At 44.0% G+C, this 22,039-nt stretch overlaps 1 protein-coding gene across 1 annotated transcript in view; it reads left to right on the top strand.

Moving 5' to 3' along the window:
- The window catches only part of LOC146773093 (chymotrypsinogen B-like), a 43,711-nt gene extending 23,137 nt beyond the window's left edge, over window positions 1-20,574 (top strand). Inside the window, exons 5-7 of the mRNA XM_085640002.1 lie at window positions 3,070-3,247; window positions 13,143-13,276; window positions 20,290-20,574. Coding sequence (XP_085496128.1) covers window positions 3,070-3,247; window positions 13,143-13,276; window positions 20,290-20,451 — 474 coding nt within the window. The 3' untranslated portion in view covers window positions 20,452-20,574. The remainder of the gene's footprint in view (window positions 1-3,069; window positions 3,248-13,142; window positions 13,277-20,289) is intronic.
- The last annotated feature ends 1,465 nt before the right edge of the window (window positions 20,575-22,039 follow it).

The raw sequence follows: 22,039 nt of genomic DNA, 5'->3' as shown, positions 1-22,039 counted from the left end.
GGGGGGGGGGGAACTTCCTTCTGATCCTGTCGACTCACAGCAGCACACAGGCTTCCAGACTCCCATAAGCCAATCAAGACGCTGCTCTCATGCTGGTAATAGTATTACCAGCATGAGAGTAGTGCCACAATGGGTCTGAGGAGCCTGGTTTGCCGCTCAGGCAGTTCCTGGGAGCCTGGGACTGTTTTCCACCCGGCTGTGCAACACAGCATGGGCTGGAGAATTGCTTGGTGCTCATGTCGGTTTGGCCGTCCTAAGACAGCCGGCCAAACTGACAGGCACCCTTATGGTGCTCACCCCTCGTCCCCTCTGCTCCATCACAATAGCCCAGCTCTGCCCCGCCCTAGACTGGCTCAGAACTGAAGAATAAAATCATAATAACATTGTGTTATTCTAATTGTATTTTTCCTTTTGGCACTGCTCAGAGAGCAGTGGGGCGATGCTCCTGCGCCTTAACGGAGGAGCCGCCGCTGCCGTTCTTATTGAAACTCCACCATGCATTAATTTAGCTCTGTCGCCCTGACCCTGCCACCCCTCCTGGGCGGGATGCTCCTGAAAAGGCACATATGGCAAAAGTAAGCCAGTCACTGTAAATGCCATTGGCATGGGTCACATTGGTGCCATAAACTGCAACCACAGTTTGTTACTCCAAATCACCGCACAATTTCTTACGATTCTCGCTACTTGGAGATCTGAACTCTTCATCGTACCAGAGCCACGTCAAGCCTACAAAACTAATTCTGGTCATCCTTATCACATCCAGGTATTTAGAAAGTGCCACACTGGATTTGTGTGACTTCTCACAGGTAATATTGACTTAGAATGTGCGAGTATCGATGTATCTATATTTGTCGGCATCCTGGCATGTCTCACCCTCTCTCCCTACTTAACCTTAGACCCCGTCTTACATCTTGAATTTCTGCCACTATATCTATGTATCCATTTTCCCATGTTTTTGCTTGGTCCTCTTAGTAGATGTCCACTAATGAATCCACAATCCACATGTATGGCAACCTGACCACTCTGTCAAGGCCAGCTTACTTCTCCTTACTGGTTTCAGCCTGCTCCATTTTCATTTTCTCAACAGTCGCATGAATTACAGCGAGGGCATCTTCCAAATCTCTCATGAATGACGCGCCTCAGGGTGGCATCCTCTCCTCTGATGTGCAGTGGGAAAAATAATCCTGCCACACAGGCTGGCGTCAAGACATCAGCACAAAACCCGCAGGGCTGCTGCATTATTGCCCTCGTCACTCAACAGCCCCTCTTCCAATCACCCAATGCAGAGAAGACCCCTCCACCTGAGGCCATTACTGTAAATATACAGACTGTTGCAGGGTGACTTGAAACCGTCTAAATAAAAAAACGACATGGACTCCTCTTGGCAATGCAAAGATAGTTCTTTACTAACTGTTGCGACAGGGAGAAAGACCGTCCTTACACACAGGCAGGCCGCTGAGCTCTCTCTCGAACTGCTGCTTCACGAGCAGCTCTTTTTATATAGATCTTTCACAAATACTTTATTACAAAAATTAAGTAATAATTGACTTGCAGGTAATAGATTGAAGACGGAAAAACACTCAAAGACCCGTGACCCCATAACCCCACACTCTGACCTAATTCTCCACACATTCTTTATTGCACTCTGAACAATACTTATAAAAACAAGTATCCTTCTGCTTGTGCATGCGTGTTCGTGGTAAATGTCATTTAAATGGAGTGTGTGCTTTCATCATTGTGTACCAATGTGTGCTCAAAGCTAATTTAATTTTTCTGCACTGATTGTCGGATCAGGTTACAATTTGTTTGGAAGCACGGAGTGCCTGCTAGAGATCTCGGTTGCTAAACCCATAAATATTTTCATGCTAGCTAAACCCAAGTTGGACTTTACCTGAAACCCTTTCAAGTTACTTATCCCATTGTGTACTCAAGTTAACTTTTCACCTTACTCAAGTCAGCGCAAGAGCTGGGCCTAAACTGTTTTTTTAACTAATTACAGTTGTGTGTTTTCTACTCGTCTTTGGTGTTGCGCTATCTTCTAATATTTTACATTTTCTGCATGTTTTTGTATTTTCTGCGTGTTTTATATTTTCTGCTGTGTTCATATTTTATATTTCCTACAACAAGCCAACGCATCGCAGGGTATAGTGTGAGCAAGAAAAAGTAAAAATCAGTCTCTTAACTGAACCAATCCATCACTGAGAGAACAACAATGGGATGTTGCTTTCAGTTGCTGTATTTGGAGAGGAACAATGTAATTTTCCAATTCTTTACATAAACCATGTATCTGAACACACACCATTCCTCAGACTGCAATAAATGACATCATATTTGCAAACAAGTCAATTGTCTTCTACATCTTTGAAATGCAGGCTTTGAATGAACCAGAATGAGAGTGGCTTATCTTAATAGAATCGCATGTGTTTCTTTAAGAAGATACCATTTTTCTAAGGGCTACATTGACAAAACTAGATCAGGCAATTTAAACCTTCAACTGTGTAAAATACCAATAGTCAGACTGCATACAAACTAGTGGCAAGACAACCTTTGTGCTTCATATGGACTACATATACATTAATAATTGTATCTTGTGACTGTCACATGGGCTGACCCTCCCCATTAACACTCAGCTAGTCCAAATCATACTAAAGAGTGAAGTGAACATGCCACTCCACTGCTCACACACACACACACACACACACACACACACACACTATTCTCCCTTCTGGATGGTAATAATAGGACTGTGAACTCTTCATTCTCAGCAGCTTTACAAAATGTTACCAGCTCTTCCCTGGGTCCATAAAACAAGCATTCATTGTGACAAGGACATGAGGGATACATTACTGGTGATCATGTGTGGAGCATGGACTATTTAACACATGAGCACCAGTGATCTATCGTTTGTGTCCCCTTCGTGTTGCCTGGTACATGTTCCACTTTCCTGGGATGTTGTTCAGTGTTTGTCTGCAGAAGCATCAATCTCATGATGCAGGAGTGGATAAGATGTGCAGGTCTAGGCTCACTGGATGAATGATAAATGTTTGCCATCTGCTCTTTTCTCCACAGACGATCATGAATCCGGAGTATACACAAGTCATATCAACGGATGTAGCTTTGTTGAAGCTCGCCTCTCCCGCCCAGCTGAACGCGCATGTGTCTCCTGTATGCTTGCCCGCTTCTGGAGATGATTTTCCAGCAGACATGAAGTGCGTCACATCTGGCTGGGGACGGCCAAACCTTAATTGTAAGTTTGTGATTGCCTTACAGAATTCAGAAAAATGTCTTGGCTGAATGGTAAATTAAGATGAATCCTAGTTCAGCTCTTAGCATTGCTATGTTAGTCCACTAATGCAATGTTCATCATTTCTGTTCAACTTTTTGGCATTTCCTCAACCATCTGTATTCCCCCTGATGTGGGGCCTAAATACCACGTGGGGTAAAGCCTTATCAACACATGACAAAACTAAAGGATTGATAGCACATAACCCAAATAAGGAATCAAATTTCTTTGGAACTTTCAATATTAATAATCCCGTCTAACATCTATTTCAACCTGCAATTGTCACTTCAACGAGGGTCTATGTTCGTCTTCATCATAAGTATTTGTTCTCAAATACTTCATTAAGTTAAATCTCCAACTTCCCGTACTTCTTTATTTTACCAAATGCCATATCAGCAGTATGTTGTTAGCACAATGCTAATAAAACCGATCTGTCTTTGTCTCCAAAGGAATGGCCGCACCGTTGACATGGATAGGTTATGATCTTCAAAACACTTTTTGGTGGAAAAGTTCCCAAGAAAGGTAGACATATTTAGGCCACTCACTTGGCACCAATACCACTATAAGACCAAGTAAATTGTCTGAATATATCGTAAGGTAGTTCCCGGAGTATAACATTGATACCTTCTCGCCGCGGCCTTCCTGCTTGTGGGATCTATTACTTTCTCAGAAGGTAAAGAGCTTGGGTTTTTTTTTTTTTTTTTTTTTTTTTGAAACCGTTTATTGCAATCTCAAGAATATACAAGTATGGGCCTACAACCTTCCGGCCGGCCGGCCGCTAGAATGACAGGAGCATATGACATACGTTCAAAAACACTTGGCCTTGCAGAGAAGCAGAATCAGGAGGTATCAACGTCGTGGGCCACATCACTCTGACCCCACAATACGGTTTCATTTTATACAAACAACACGAAAAATCACACCCGCAAGGCAACCCGCAATCGAAAGTAACAGCACGTGCTCCCCGAATGGGGGACCCCAGCCATCCACAGGAGTCTAAAGAGGGGAAGGGGAACAGATCGAGGACTGGGGGAACTCTGTGCCCGGGGCTGGGGAAAGGAGTCAACTAAGGGGACGGGGTTGGTGAGGCAGCAGGCAGCAGTGGTGGAGCGCAGATACCCCCGCGGTAGGCGTTCCAGGGGCCCCACACTTTCACCCATGCCCCAGGCTTACCCCTCGCCACATACACCACCTTTTCTCGGAACATGCACCAATCCATGTGTTCTTTCCAGGCCGACACCGCCGGGGGCCTCTGGGATCCCCACAGTTGAGCAATGTCACGCTTAGCAATCATATGAGCTTGGGTTTTTGGTTGGACAAAGAACTCAAACTACTCCGTCAGATCACATCGGTAGTCTCTTCTTGTTACCATCAGATGAGGATCATGAAGACGGTCGTCCCTTTGTTTCCTGCTTACCTTAGAGCCTGTTTTGTGAATGCATTAATTATTTCCAGATAATTAGTGCATTCACCACATAGGTGACCAATTATTTACTATTGGCACTAATTATTTATATAAGCACTTAATTAGAATAGGCACTAATTATTGACTTCAGTCTGCCAAAGCTTTCTACCTGGGCCCTCAGGTTCATCTATTTGCTGGCTGCAAAGTGTTCAGAATTCTGCAGTCCGGCTGGTCTTCAGTTTTAGAAAGTTTCACAGGTTATACCTGGCACATTGTAGTGTTCAGTGGTTGTGCAGCAGGATTGTGAGAAGGTTGTAATGCTGACATATCGTGAGAACCCTGTTGTGAGAATTCACACTACATTACACTCCTGTATATGTGCAAAGCAATGATGTGCCTTAATGAAACATTACACTTGGGTATGTATGATATGAAGGCACATCATACATAATTGTAACATACCTACAATACTGTAAAAGCAATCGGGTGCCAAAGGGCACAGGTGAAACAGTGGAGACCAGAGGTCAGAGGCCACATACAGACAAAATAATATTGTGTATATATAAAGATCAAATGGACATATGGCTTAACATGAACAGCATCCTTAATGTTTCAGTGGGACCGAAGGATCCTGCAGAGGAACATTCGATAAGTCTTTGCTCAAAATATTTTAGTTAAAATACAATGTAAAATAGTACAAATATGTATCCAATACACTTCGGGGACTATACCCATCTTGTTTAGAAAATTCCACAAATATATCCCTCTCGTACCTGGTTGTCTTCAAAGTTTCCCTCCCTTTTGATCCTATAAATTGTAAAAACATCAGAGGAGGCTGGCCTCCTTACCATGCCAGCTGTGCAGTGAATGCATCAACATATGGCTATTCAACCACTAATCTTCTGAATTCTGCTGTCCACTTGGCACAACACATATAGCTACAGAATAACTTCTACTGGGACAGTTCTACTGCATGGCAGTATGGGTGCAGATCACTGCACCAAGACATTCTGCTAAGTGTGCCAGTCCCAGAAGGGATGACTTGTAACTGTTCGATAAATAATAGAACATTCTAAGGATCCTGGTATCAACCTAGATCATTATCTTCCTTGTTAATTAGCTTAATGCATCCCAACCAACATACAGTATTAGGCATCCCTGAGCTGCAAAATCCCAAGTAAGGCCGCCATTATGAGCAGGGGAATTAAGGTGCCCGGGTACCGTGGCTGGAAGTAACAATTCGAGGTGGTATCCCACACTACTCCAAATGGTTGTCCCCGGAATGGAAGAAGAACATGAGGACCCATAATTGCCAAGCAAAATCTGCATGCGAAGTCCCGCTTTTGGAATAAATCACCTCCCGTTTTCTACTAGCTCTGAGCACCTAGGGCTGTACTACACGTGTGGCGCATTTTCCTTCATTGCGCCGAGCGCCCTTTTAAAAAGGGGCGCCCGGCGCAATGAAGGAAAATGTGCCGCATTATGGGGAATGTGCTGCCCCCAAGGCAGTCATGAACTCGCACTGCCCTGGGGACAGTGCATTGACGTGAAATACAGAGCAACTGCTTTAAAGCTGCTCTGTGTTTCACTGTGCAGGTGGCAACCCGCCAGCACTTTTAAAGGGAATAGAGATCCCCTCTGCACCCACGTCGTTAATACGGTGCAGGCGCAGAGACAAAGGGATTCCATCATTTGCATGGGGCACGCTCAGGCGGGCAACTAGAGCCAAATTTCGGGGGGCGGGCTGAAAAAGATTTCGGGGGGGGGGCTATGTCTTCCAGCCATAGGCAGAATGGCTGTAAGAAGGGGTGAAAACACAACAAAAGCCTCATTAACGAGTAAATGGTCTTTTAAAGACCCGTGAAGTACTCTGGTGCGGCTGCAATTAGACGGACGCCAGCCCGCGAGGCTGTCTCAGCCGGGCTGTCACACACGACGGGGGGGCTGAAGCCCGGTGAGCCCAATGGGTGTTGCGCGCCTGGGCACGCTCCCATGCAAATGAGGGAATGCCTCCTTGACGATAGCGCTGGCATTTTATGTGCACCAGCGCTATTGGTATTGCAGAAGGGGCCACACAAGCATTTGCGGCCCCTTCTGTAATACCAAAGTGCCATAGGAGCGTGCAAAGCGGGCGCAAACACTCATTGCGCCCAGAGGGCACTTTATGTCATACGCCCCTGGCAGATTGAAGCAGGGCCTGTTTGCGGCAGGAACAGGATGGAGAGAGCACGAGGGAGCAGGGAAGCTATGGACTGACAGAGGGAAGCTTTCTGTGCTGTATGAGAAGTTGGGGTTGCTAGAACTTGGGGTCCAATCCTCACATTATTTTACTGGCAACACTTTGAAACAGCTCTTCAATTATTTCGAAACTAACCGGCTGCAGGCATGCAAAGTCCACAATTAAGGCTAAATCCAAAACCAGCGACACGGCATAAAATGATGTAAAATAGAACTGAGATCATGAAGCCTGATGGGCAATAGCAATACATAATTATTATTAAGAAACAACAAATGATAGACATCAATGAGAGACCATACACTGGTGCACACACACAGCCCCTAATACTTGCCAAAGGAAATAAAAACAATGGAATGTGTATAAAGGCAGCTTTATTAGAAAGAGGTCGAAATCAGAGCTAATAAGATGCCTGCATCCTGGTCAAACCAAGAGTCTTCTGAAGTACTCTAGAGTCCAAGAGAAAATCCTGACATGGAAGATGCTTATAGTCCCCCATGAACATAAAACCCCAATAAGTGAAGGGTGAGCCAACACATCCATACGCCTTTTCCATTATTTTAAAAATAATTGATCGATGGTGTACAAAGTCCACAAGTGAGACTGAAATCAAATCATTCAAAACAGTGACATAGTAGAAAATGACATATAATAGAACAGAGAGCACAACTTCATGGAGAATTAGGATTAATCCAATGTGAGGTATTTATTATTTGTGGTAAATACTTTCTGTTCTTAAGCATAACATGCAGGATCATTTTTAGCACACCGAATTCCGCATATTATGGGGCATATTTACAAGCCCCTTGAGCCGTCATTGCTCACTTTTTTTGACGCACCGGCGGCGCAGTGTGGGGCTCCATATTTACAAGGCCACGTAAAGCCACCCTGCGTGGCTTTTTGTGGCCTTGTACATATGGCCCCTTTTCACGCGGAACTTTGCGAGAAAGGGCGTGCCATGGGTGTTGCTGTGGGTGTGCCGAACTCCAAAATTTAAAACCTGGGAATGCGTCAGAATCCTACGCTTCCCCAGGGGAGGCGTAACGAGGCACAACGAGGAGTCCTTGGTTTTCCTCTTTCTATGCGTGCTGCATTCTGCAACACACATAGAAATAGGAAATAGGAAAACACCTCACATGATTGTTTTGGTGCAGGAAGGTGTCCCTTCCTCCACAAAAACAATCTCCCCAAAAATGCAGAGACCCTTGTGCCATGGCACAAGGGTGCGTGCATTGGCGCATGGCAGCCAATTGTGCGCCAGCGCAGGGGAAAGCACTGGGATGCGACATATTGTTGTGAATATGCCCTGTGCTTTGAAAGTGATGCAGCGTGGCGCAGTCAAATCGCTTGTGGTGCTGCACTCCGTCACTTTCTTGTAAATAAGGCCCTATGTCTTTTCCCCCCGCCTTTCCCCGGTTCAAATTTGATAGGTTTGACCTGCCAGAATTTATCAGGGGAAAACTGCAAATGTATTTGATTATCACACAACTCGAATGTAGCCCTTAACTTGTTATGAGGGTCATAGACCAGTGGACTGTGCCAGTGAGCCGCACACAGCAAAACAACTACTGCATAAGATGCCTTTATGTAATCCGCTGAGCAATATTAAAAAAACTGATTTCACTCTAAGACATAAAATACTAGAACATCTACGAAAGATGCCAACATTCTATGATTGACTACACGCTGTTCTCAAGAGGTATACCAACGTATGTTCCAACTCAAGGCTGAGATTACCATGAACATCAAACTCCTGTTAGATGCAGCTGTTGTGGTTATTTTGACTAAAGCCCTGATTATGAGTTGGTCAGTATATTCCGACATGTGCGTGAAGCCCTGTTTATGCACGGGTCGCAATTATGAGTTGCTATGTATTTAACACATCAGATAATTGTCGGATGCAATAAATACCTCAATGGTGGTTAAATTTTGGCAGGTCAAACCTGCCAAAATTTACTGGAAGAAAATGATACAGTATTTACCGTATCATGTAGAGTTTGGTGCGTTAAACATAAAAATCCGCATGTTATTCCCCACCCACTGGTAACGTTAGTTAAGGTAGAAGTCAGTTCTACACTCATCTTCTTAATTATGCTGAAGCAGGTTTCTGCTCGTGGCCCACTGAATTTAGAAGCTATTCCCCTAAATCTGAATGAAGGAAACCCCTTTTCTAGAACAGAACCAGTCACGCAGCATGCGGGAGCTTCTGACTGCTGACCACCAATCATGTCATTAGTTGTGTCCTGTGATGGTTAGGTCAACCTTGGTAGAACATTAGATTATCAAGAAAGAGCCTTCAGTCACTGTCGACGGACTAAACATCATCGCTTTAGTTACTTCAGCACTTTAAACATGTCTTTAGTGCCCAGAGTGTCATTAATCAGTTAGAGTACTCAGATTTGATTAGAATGATGGCCCTTTTGAATACCTTCTCCAGAGCAATCGTTTAATGCTCAGATTAGGGATATCTGCGTACAAAGGGTGTTATTTCCTAACTGCCTTCCTAGGCTGCTTCCTGTGTACTTCTCAGAATACTCTGAACAGAGCCAGAACCCAGCAGATATGTGATTCTGTGAAGGGAACAGCATTAGAACCCAGCAGATCTGTGATACTGTGAATGGAACAGCATTAGAACCCAGCAGATCTGTGATACTGTGAATGGAATAGCATTAGAACCCAGCAGATCTGTGATACTGTGAATGGAACAGCATTAGAACCCAGCAGATCTGTGATACTGTGAATGGAACAGCATTAGAACTCACCAGGTCTGCTAAACGTTGAACAGAACAGTAGCAGGACCTACTTATTTCACTAAACTCGCGCGGGGCAGTAGAAATACTTGCAAAAGTGAATGTTGCTCTAAAAGTGTGTCCACATTCTTCTGAGGCTATTTTTAAGATTTCAAAGATTAACAGTGTGTACCTATCCAAACTGGATCCTGGGCTCCAGTGCAAAACAGGTTTTATTTTACAAACACAATGTGAACCACACATAATCTAAGATGGGTCACTCAGTGATTGACCTAACGACGTGGTTAGGACACATAACTGCAAATTTAATAACATGAGATTTTCTTCCTGAGATACAATGTTGTGCTATACAACTTGCTCAATATTTTTTTCTTGTTTTTGATGTCATATGTTATTATGTTTTCAGAACTAATTGTTTTGAAGATTGAACTGCTGGTGTTTTAGGACATTGATTGTTTTAGCTCTCTCCAACACCCTTGCACCAGAGTGCAAGGCTGTCTGCGTGCAGGGGAGGATTGTGTATGTGTAGGGAGGCGCCCCTTCCTGCACATAAACAACCCTAAAATGCCTTTCTGTCACTTTCATGCGTGCTGCTTCATGCAGCACACATGACAGTTACAAAATTGATTTTTTTAAAGGTTTGTTTCTGTACAGGAAGGGATACCTTCCTGTACATAAACAAACCATGGCATTTTGCTTTTTCCATGTGTGCTGCACAAGGCAGCACACATGGAAAAAACAAAAAACAAGGAGAAATAATGCATTTTTCCTCGTTTCGCCAACTTAAGACCAGGATCTTCCTGGTCTTAATTTTGGCGCTGCCTCCTATGTACGCACCCTTGTACATATGGGGCAGCGTCAAATACACTGGGTGTTGCGGTGGAACGCCCAGCGCAACACCCACTGTACGCCCCTTTCACGCTAACCATAGCGTGAAAGAGTGTCTTATGTACAGGGCAGCGTTAAGCTACGTTAAGTGGCTTAACGCTGCCTTATACATAAAGCAAGCTCTTATGGCCACGGAAACTTCACAAAAAGTGACGTTCCTGTGGGGATAGGGGCTTGTATATATGCCCCTTGTTGTTTCCATGCAGGTCAAATACCTACCCAAAGGCAATGCTTAATTTGTAAGCCATCGACTGGTGCTATGAACTGTTGGCATGCGGAATGTGTAGTCTTGAATCCACTTCAGGCTTCTTTAATCTACTACCAGACACACCCTGCCCCTTCATCTCGCTCTCCTGCAGGTTCCTGCTCTCTCCTTTATGACGTTTTTTCTGCCTTTCACTTCCTCCGCTTTCCCCTGTTTTTTATTTTTCCCTCTTTTGCTCTCGGTCAATGTCTGTTGAGGAAAAATAAGTGCGGGTCCCAAAAACGAGTGCTGGTGGGCCCCATCAGCAACCACCGGCTCAAATTAAACACTGCCGAATAGGGCACTGTTCACCGAGATAAAAACAGGAGAGTGCTGACCTGGGGAAAGATGGGTTATTACTCAGTAGTGTCAGTTACCCTCAGTACAAAACATAGTAAAGTGCAAACTGGAATAGAAATGCAGAGACACACCTCTAATCGTACCTGGTGGCCCTGCCTGCAGGTGTAAAGAGGGAGAGGTGCAGATCCATTATGGAAACGCCTGGAAGGATTCAGAGTCCCACCTCGGGCTTCCTATTCTCTTTGCAAGCGGTTCCGTTGTGCAGTTCCTTCTGGACCATTGCATGGTTCCAGTAACCCCGCACAGGCGGGTGTGGCGCAGTCTGTGCTTTCCGGCTCCTCACGCATGCAGTGGTCTGGTGCTGTATCATGTATGGCTGCACTGGCTCAGTGCAGAACCAAACTCCTGCTTTTATGCACCTTTAGTGTATACATTGAGTTCTCCGAGTTAAAGCTTGATTTTCAGACAGCACAACTCTGAAACAGAGAGCAGGGGTTGGCTCTTTCTGAGCTGTGTGACTAAGATACATACAACTGTAAACAGCAGGTGAATGGTTCAAATCCTGGAGATAAAACACTGCAGGTCACAGATTCTACTCCAAGTCAGAAAAGTCAATGGAACATTGTACCTATTGCAGAAATGCGTACGTACCCTGCAGGACAGCGACTCTTATCCCAGCGAGAAAGCTCCTATTGTGGAGATATGTGTGAAAGATATTGGTCACAGGTTTCAGTCATAAAGAAAACAGTCATTGGGTTAAAGATTCTATAGCTGAGATCTGCATGTGTAATTGTATGTGTCTCCTTCCCACCAATTCACTGTCCAGCTTTTGTCTTGATAAGCCACATTATAAGACTAGACTTGGAGAAAAGTTTGACATCTAATCTGTTCTAACTGGCAAATATCTTATACTTTTCTTACCCTCTGCACCATTAACTGCTATATACACCACTAGCAACAGGTTAATATTCAACACAACAAATGCTGAAGAGTCACCAAGGAGTTGACAAATGCCGCTGAACCCGAGAGCTGTAACAAGGGGGCAGAGACATGTTGACCACATCGACAGGGTGCATAGGGTTCTAATAGCCATCTTCTTTTTTTACCCCTGTGCATGGGAGACAACTATAAAGAATATTTAGCCTTCTCGATACTCAATCTTAAACCTAGTCTGTGACCACAGTCAATACTACAGGGAAATAACTGTCACATAAACATACCTCAAAAACAGCTCACAGTGAGCCCACCATCACCACGGTGCCCAAGGGACCCTTATGATGAAGCGTTCCCTCTAGTGTGAGTGATACGCCGTGGTCCTTTTTTAAGGGTATAACGTAAATGGAATACATATTAGTCCAAAGAAGCTCACACTAATTGTTTACAAATTAAACCCTGTGCGGAACAAATATTTTACATGTAGTTATCTGTATTGTAACATATGTAGCACTTACTCCCTCTGTGTGGTGTGCTGAGGTGCTTGCCTACATGGGTAGCATGGTACTCTGTGTAGAGTGTGTTGTTAGAAGGGTGTTGTTTTTGTTTTGAAACTATGTTGGAAATGTTTCCATGTCATGCATGGATAATGACCACAGGGTACGATTATTGTGTTATGCTGCACAGAGTTTAGCAGTGTGATGGATGAAGATTGGTTGAGACAGGCACACAGTTTATGGTTTCAGTAAACTAGCAGCTTTGAGCAGCTCTGATTGGCTCTGCAGGTCCCTTTATGGTATTTTTTATGCTCACAGTCCACTACACTGGTTACCACTCTGGGTTGTTAATTTTGAGATTTTGTTTAAAATTTATCTGTAGGTAAAAGGGCACAAAAATAATTTCAGGATACTTTCCTTTATTTAGCCAAGCCTCTGACCGCGCCCTCACACCCAATGATCACTGCCTCTAGCTCTCAGGATCACAGCTCCCATGCTTTTTGTTCAAACACTAAGGCCACTGGTATGATCAGGCTCATGGAAAGATGCTTGTCCCTGGGCTCAGCAATAATAATTTACTTTGTGTCACTTGTTTTGTCTCTATAGCAAATGCAGGAGCAATCATCCTCCAGCAGGTGGCGCTCCCCATTGTGAGTGAAGTGGACTGCAAGAACCAGTGGGGCAGCATGGTGACTGACTCCATGATCTGCGCTGGCGCCGCTGGAGCCTCATCCTGCCACGTAAGTGCAGCTTTAGTCTAAAGAGTAAATTCCTAAAAGGCGAAAACCTGCACCACTGAAAGATTATGTACCCGCGGGTGCATTTAGGTAGCTTTCTTCTTTTGAAAAAACACATTAAGGAAGTTTTACTAAATTGTGCCTTAGATAAATGTTTTAAAAGTTCTGCAATAGATAGCAAAACTTGTCTTCAAGTTGTAGTTTTTTTGTGCACATTTTACTTTGACCACAAGCACCAATCTTGCTATCATGCTTCTGCTTATATTTGCATACAGCTAGGTTGTAATCTGGGAGCATAAGAAGTAGCTTCAAATTGTTTCATTTTGAGAACAAGTGTAGATGTTTTTCTGCTGGACCCTGTCAGCTTTGCAACCAGCGCTCAGAGCTCACTGCAGTCTCTTAGGGCCTCTTCCTAACAGTGATGGCTTTTGTATTCATGATCCATCGATACAGGTTTGAACAACTAATACCTATGAATACACATCTTTCCTTAGTAGCAGGCAATCTTATTTCACGTTGTTACACACAAATAGGGCCGCTCCTATTGGAATGACCTAAAAAATGCTGAGTAGTGTTATGTGAATGTGAGTGTGGACATCTAACAAAAAGTTACGGACTGGCCTCACACACCACCTGGTGTCATGCTTCATCATTGGCCAGTCCTTGCCCTCTAAAAACTCGGTTTGATAGAGGGCGGGCATACACCTGACGACAGGGATGCACTTCTACCTAAGTGGGGCCCAAAGTAAGTGAGTGAAATTAAAAGCCATTATAGTAACCTCATTCCCTCTTTTAATGATCTAGGAGACTATATGGTATATAAAAACAAGTGCAGGGCGAAATTGAGAAAGTTATTATCCCCTCGCCGTATGAAAATTGGTCTGAAATTGGGTCGACATGTTTCTGCCTTATGTCAACAGAGGTACTCGGCATTCATCAGGACCTTCGTACTTAAACAAATACAGGGCTCCACTCTTACCAACACTATGGTTAGAGGAAATCAGCGGTGGAGAGACTTTTGTCGCTCTCTGCTGTTTATATGGGTCAAAAGTACCCTACAGCCTTAACCCTATGTACTCCATGGGAGGGGAAGTAAAAGAGAACCCCTGTAGTCAAACTTTCGTCAAGGTGCGTTCTCCGCAGGATCACCTAGCTGTGTCCTGTGCTCCTCCCCGGTAATCTTATTTCACGACCACAGATCCATGCTGGTGTACTGTAAATTGGCAGCCAAAGGGTTTATGTCATGGGGGGTGGACCTAATTGTTCATTGGGCCAAATAAACATAAAGACCTGTTGTCCTTGACCCCAACCAGGCAATAGGATCTCCACACCGCTGAGAGGGATGGTCCTTTTTCATCATCAGGTGGAGGCTGGGTTTAATAAACATCGGAAATCGCTATTAACTTCCACTCATTATATTCCAATAGTAGGGTGGCACTATATGGGAAGGACCAGGAGAGTCCTCCTTTCCAACATTATGCGCCTTTTCTCTATTTCTAGGCCCAGGCAGTTACCATGGCCTCACCTCATCAAGGGCCTAACGCATTATTGTACCTGAAACAGCAAGATGGCTCAGTGCTTGTTGCTGACATCTGCAGTGATCTGAAGGCCACATTTTAAAATCACACATTCTGAGTTCAATAAATTGAGGCATTCCATTAGGTAATAGTACCACGTGCTATTCAAAACACTTAGAAGTGGGAGAACAGTAGTATTAAGTGATATATTTAAAATACTCTCTTATTGTATAGCAATCGGGTAACCAAGTTATTCTTTTTTGCACTCCACTCACCAAGGGCAATGATGGTGAGTATTCGAGGTTCATTCCTGGAGATGTGTGAGCTTAGATGAAGTATAACACCAGTGCGTACGAAAAGAAACTGCATCCAGAGCTCTGTCTTTATGAATAAAAGTTCATTTATCTCCACATTGGAAACCAAGTTCTGTATCTGAGATGTAATCCCAGTCATGCATATGCCAGAAGGCTCTAAAATACAAATAGCAAGTAGCCCTTTGGCTAATGTTATCCTACAGGGAATCATTTGGACATAATTCTCAGTCTTCGTGAACTCTCGGTCTTACTATGAACTATGTGTAATCTGGTCAGTCTAGGAGGTAAAGCAGCCAGACAGGATGCTGGAATGTATCACTTTACCTTTGATAAGGCTGCCCTAGTCTGTAGTTGTTCTGCAGCCCTGTTCTTGACTAGACAAATCAGTTGGTTTGAACGCATGAGGCTCAAGACAAATCAATACCAAAAACCTGAGTAAGACAAAAGAATCCACAGCCAAAAATCGACATGGGTATCACCCGCGTCAATAACATTGTTTTAGAATGCCAACTGGTCAATTCACAGTCTGCGCCCAATTAGTGTGGCAACCATGGACCTTGGAGTCATCGAGACCAGTGATAATCCAAAGGTCTTACAAAGTCACAGTTCAATGAAGAGGAACTGCTTGTGCTAGTGTTGGGTTAATGCCCAAAGTACATATCCTAGAATTACCAGATTATAAGGGCCCTTATCTCACAACTGGGTGGTTGAGGTCAAGGTTTTCAGTTGCTAGAGACACCCATTGCGGCAGATGCGCCCACTGGACCCACTGGATCAGCCATTTAGGACTGTGGTACAGGGTTTATAGTTTTGGTCCAACCATGACTTGAAAACAATGATATCTGTAAAACCATAAGAGGTAAACAGATAATTTCAGATTTCAGTGGTGCTACAAGAGGGTAATTAGAGGCTATTGTGAGACATAGGTTAAAAAGGAAAATACTCCCTGTCGGTCACCGGTGGGAAGCAGGGAGATAAGATTTCTCACTAAGTAAGTAATACTACAGCAAAGTGTGAGAGGATGCAGGCTCACCAAAATCATTGCCCTGTAATGTTTTCTGGAGATCTTAGTTTCTCTGATCAGGGAAGATGTGTTTAGTTGATTCTGGCCAACTGGGCTTCAATGTTTACTTGACTCATAGGTAACTCACTCACTGTAGATGATCTCATTGAACTCTTTGTACAAGTAGGCCTTACTCGTAACCCCTATGCCTGGGCATGGGTATGCTACTCTTCACACATGGGGTGGTCCTCTTCCGGGGTAGGTGTAGCAACAGTACCTGGGTTTCGTCCCAGCCTTGATTGGGCACAGCAACAACTAGAGTCCATCTCAAGTACACTTTGTTCCTTTCTTACTTCCAGATGAAGCACAGTTGCTGTCTGGCAATGGCCACTACTGATCCTGCTTGAGGCCTCGGATGGGAATACTGGTCCAACCAAAGGTCAAGCACTACCAGCCTTTTGCCAACTGCAAGCTCTGCATAGCATGGCATGGCAAGACTGTACCCTCTCTCAGAAAGATGGAGCACATACATTTTGGGTGTACCCCTGATCAGCTCAGCCTTATCCTTAGCAGGTGAACATTGTTAAAACATGAAGCACCTCCAGTGGACTCACAGACCAATGGGTTCACTTGTGGAAATCGAACGGCAGCATTGGAAAAGTGAAACAGAGAAAGGATGAGTTAACTTTCCCAGTTGAGTCAGGGTGTTCTTCCCTTCAGTGCTTGCTAGAGATGACTGACACAGTAAAGTGTAGGTGTCCTGCTTTGGATTCAGAAAACACTAACTATTTTCTCAGTACAATGGAGATTGAGCAGTTACAATTGTTGATTTCTTTGGACAATTTAATTTTGCCACTTACATAGTAGGAGATTTTGTACAGCGCTAAATCATTTAAAACATTAGACTACCAGAACACATGGAAAAGAAGCGATGTAAAGGACAAGTGCATAAAATGTCCACTCAAATGCAGAATAATGTATTAGCATATAATCTTAAATGAAACAATAATATTCCAGCAAGTATTCCAAAATGTATGCTATTTTCCTGCATGGTGTGCCAAAAGACAATGAGGTTTGTTTTAAAGAATACACTGGCAGTTCATACAAATGCAAAATATAATAAATTACACATAAACGAATGCCTCAAGAGCACATCAAGAGAAAGAGAACATACTAACAATTTTGTGGAAGTGGGGTCTTTTCAGAGCTTACATTTTTCAAGATGTGTTTCTGCTAATTAGCTGTTTTTTTGGGGTCTTCATCAGGTCAAGCATAGCTCAAAACAGTCTGATTTTCATTAGTTGTAAAAACATAATTGAGTGCCTTTTCAGGACAAGGATTGCCAAAAGAGAACATTGGATCTCAGGTTCAATCCTAGACAGGTCATTGTTGAGGATCGATTATAGCATGACAAGAGCTAAGATAAGTAAGTGGCGGCTACATGAATATTTACACTTTGTAGGTGATCAGGGAAGTGTCCACATCTTGTGGACACTCAATGAGCTTCTGAGGTTTAGAGAAGTACTTTCATAATCAGCAGTATTAGTCCAGATGCTAAAGAAACAGTGATCAATGTTGGTGGTCTATAGAGGCTGGATGCGTGAAGGATGGATTTGAAATAGCATAAATTATTCAGACTTGACGAAAAGCTGCCTCTTCTGCATAGATAGTTTAGTTTTAGTTTTGTCGATTTATATGGCGTAGCTTATCACCTGTGAGGGTATCCAGGCACTGTCCATGGGCACAGGGAGACTAAGTGATTTGCCCAGAATCGCAGGATGTTGTGCCCACTTCCCAGCTCTTGAGTAATAGAGAGATGGTACAGAGTTCTCCACCACAACCGGGATCAAGCAGGTGAGTGTACATCATGATGTATATGGGACAATATACTGGCTGGCTTGCTCTTAATATGAGCATATAATATAAACACTGCTTTATTACAGACAACTGGGCAAAAACCCATTAAAGAGCAGTCAACAACTATATGTAATGTCATTATGGGGGGCCGAGTAAAGACAATCCCCTGTTTCAATCCAATCCAGGTCTGCACCATTCCTTTATAGTAAGGCCCATGCATGTGCAAAGTTTGAGCCCCAGTAGGTGAGATGTTTTTCCTAGGTAGTTGGTGAGTGCAGTGGGAAGGGCCATAGGGCTTGATGCCCCTGCACTGAACAAGCAAACTGTGGCGTTTGTGGTACAGCAGCTTAAGACGGCAACCATGGGTGAACTTGCAAATTAGGATGGTGATTGGACAGGAATGGGGGTAAGAGGCAGCTGGCAGCCACAGTGTTTCTTCTGAGACACAGTGTTTTGGAACCCTGGCATGGCTGGTAACCAGTGCTAAAGATGAGAAACAGCAAGGACAGTCAGAATGCAACAATCGTCTGAAAAATCTATGTTACAATAGCACAGTTCAAAACATTTTCTGGGGTATGGGCAACGCGCATGGTGGTTGGTCTGCCGCACTGTGGTTGAGCAATATAGTTTCTCTGGGTCCATATTTTTGTTTAGATAATGAGAGATCTAGTCTTTCTGAAAAGTTTCAATAGGGTGCAAACTTGATGGGCAAGGCAACAACCACTGGCTGTATAGGCTGGAAGCAAAATCGAGTAATCATTGGCCTCCCAAAAATATATTTTGGCAGAAAGCCCACCACACTCCCAGGCCCAGGGACGTCTCATCCTCCTTAGTCAACCTTACGTAGAAGCTCATTATAGACCTCCAAAATTACAGAAGTAAAAGCCTCACATTCTGACAGGATCCCTGAATGTGCTCACAGCTCAGGCTCTATATACCTTGGTGTCCCAGTGGTGACTGCCAGGTTCATCAACTAATCTCAAGAGTCAGAGGGCAGCTCGATCAAATAAGCTTCCAAGCTTACTAGGTAGAGTGTCCGCCATGATGGGTGACACTTGACTTCAATCAGGATTTCACACCTTGTCCCATTTTGTCTATCCATGTCTCTTAAAGTGGGGCCTTCCCATAATCTGGGTTACTCACCCAGTCCACTACCCTAGATGGGGGAAAGGTGCATTCTTCCATGCAATGTAACTGGAATGTCACAGGAGAGTACAGCAATTCTCTCCACCATGTCAAGTGGCAGCAAGGGAGGTCTCCTCTGTTTGTGCATGTGTGTTCCACATGGAGCAAGTAGAAAGGAACTGCAGGGGAGCTAAGGGTCCCCTCTTCAGAAGAGAGGACATTCCGAATAGATGTCTCAGTGCATCATATATACGCACAGAAATCTGCCTCATGGTCTTCACAGGTTAACTACCTCAAATTTCCAAAGCACATTGGGCCATGTTGGACAGTCCTGAATTCTCACCTCTCATTCCAGAGCATAATAGTATGAGCAGTAAAGTCTCCTGCACAAGAGAGCTAATGAATTGAAGAGAAAGAAGTTGTTGACATTTTTATCTAATGGAGCTGGTGAACCAAAGGTGAGTGAAGTAACTTTCTCCACCACCCATAAATAGAAGAGGTGGGCTAGACCACCATGCAATTGTGATCATGCTCTTTATCTCAAAAGAACTCAGTGGAAGTAGATTAAAGAGGGTGACACTGGCCACAAGGTACTGAGGAAAAGTCCTAGTAGGCTGGGAGGCAGAGCTCCATGCCACTGTTGGAAGTCGTAAAGAATCCTCAGCCTTCTTAGCCCTGAAAGCAGCTCTAACAGAGCAGCCCGCCATCATCTTCTAGACAAAATCTGCTCCAGACAAATATTGCTCGTGAGTACTTTGCCACACCATTAGGTATGCAATCAGTTTGTTATTGTAACTGTATCTAGAATGTATAGCTTTATAGCCAATATATTTGGGACATGACCTGCAAACAACAATTTTGTGTGAGGTGGAATAAGCAACCAAAACCATGGCTGAAAGGGCTTGATTCGTTATCAATATTTTCTCGCTCCATGCAATATAGATCTATTATTAAAATATTTTCCAGGATTGATTTTAGCTCCTAGTCACATCCTTTTGGCAATCACTCAAGTCACAGCTGCCTGGTCAGTATCCATGTATTATCCATGTATCATGACTAAATAGCATGAAATACATAAACGTCGGGATTGTCAAAATGGCTATAGCTTCAAGTCACCTACTATGCCTAAAAACTCTGAAGTATAATAAAAAGTAATGTATTCTCCCTTGCCCTGACCTCTACCTCTCTCTCTTTCTGCAGGGTGATTCAGGGGGACCACTGGTGTGCCAGGCTGGGGTGGCTTGGATGTTGGTGGGTATTGTTTCCTGGGGCTCAAGCTCCTGCAACGTGAACTACCCTGCTGTGTATGCCCGTGTTACCTATGCCCGTAACTGGATTGATGAGACTGTTGCATCCAACTGAAGCAAAGGACCCCTGAAGAATCCAGAAAGTCATGCGCCTAAGATCACTTCTTAACTCCTTATAATGAAATATTATGCTACACCAGTGTACCAATAAAATCATTAAGTCTTCGAAATCAAATAATGATCATGAAAATATTTGTGGTTCTTTTTTATTGACATTTTGAAATGGTGTGAAATGGGCACTGTGAACAACATACAATAGGAAAATTCATATGGTGCTGTGAAGACCATTCACACAGTTCATGTTGTCTCTTACTTAAATGTAGCTTCTTTTCCAGAGGATATACTGGCATGCAGGAGCTTTAAGCTGCACTCAAAGGAAACAGTAACTTAGTGATCATAGCAATGAGAGCAAATATACAGGGGTAAATAATGCAAACATTGAAAAGGAGATTTTGCTAATGCTGGAATGGATGTCTTCTAATGTCGTCCTTCAGAGGTTGGCTTATATTATTATTATATGGGCAAACTAGAATTTATTTTGGATGCCCTTAGTTTACCATGGCATACGATGGAGGATGAGGACAGCTTCCCAGATAGTGAAAGTGTGTTGCCTGAAATCCTGTGGCGGGAGGTTTAAGACACAGACAATGACATGAGGAGAACTGAGACAGGGCTCTTTTTTAGAAATTGCATAGTGGCTATGTTAGCAATGGGCTGCTGATTAGTTACCTATGTGAACTGCCATTTGGTTGATATTTAGAACTGTGGTGGGTCTCTAGCTTCTTTGTTGAATGTGAGGAAGTTTCTAGACCAGGTGTTAGAAATGGGATTTCTGGTTGGCTGAGGTATGCACCCAGGCCAGGATGGAACCACCTCTCTAGTCAGGGTAAGCTTGATAAACACTGAAAGATAACCTGTGCTCACCCTCTGGTAGCTTGGCACAGAGCAGTCAGGCTTATCTAAAAAGGAAATGTGTAAAGCATTTGTGCAACACTCAGTAACACAGCATGGCAGCCTGGCCATGATGGTTTCTATCTTGGCCTGAAGGGGTTGTACCTTCCCCCTGCCCACCAGATGTCCCAAGTACTCCACAGACCCCTGCCCTATCTGGCACTAACTTGCCTTGATATTCAGAGCCTGCAGCACTTACTGGAGGTTAAAGAGGTGGTCCTTCCAGCTGCTACTGATGACAGCTATGTCATCCATGTAAGCAGCAGAGAAGGCCTCCATATCAGCAAAGACCTGGTTCACCAGACTTTGGAAGGAGGCAGGGGCGTTCTTTAATCCAAAGGGCATCCCTCTAAACTGGCAGTGACCTCTGGAGTGGAGAAAGCAGACCTCTCCTTAGCTTCTTCTGTTAGGGCGATTGGCCAGTACCCTGATGTGAGATCAAAGGTACTGAGATACTGGGCAGCCCCTAACCGATCAATCTGCTCATCAGCCTGGGAGGAGTGAGCATCCATCTTAGTCACAGAATGTATCCCTCTGTAATCCACACAGAACTTCAGCTCAAGTGTGGTACCCGATGGGGCAGCTTTTGGTACCATAACCACAAAACTGGACCAGGGACTACTGAAGGGTTCTATCACCACCAACTCCAGCATTTTGGACACTTCAGCCTTAATGCTGGACCTCACCTTATC

Source organism: Triturus cristatus, chromosome 12 (genome assembly GCF_964204655.1).
Source record: "Triturus cristatus chromosome 12, aTriCri1.1, whole genome shotgun sequence".
Taxonomy (NCBI): Eukaryota; Metazoa; Chordata; class Amphibia; order Caudata; family Salamandridae; genus Triturus; species Triturus cristatus.
Note: the sequence above shows the minus strand (reverse complement) of the source record. Positions and strands in the feature narration are given on the sequence as shown.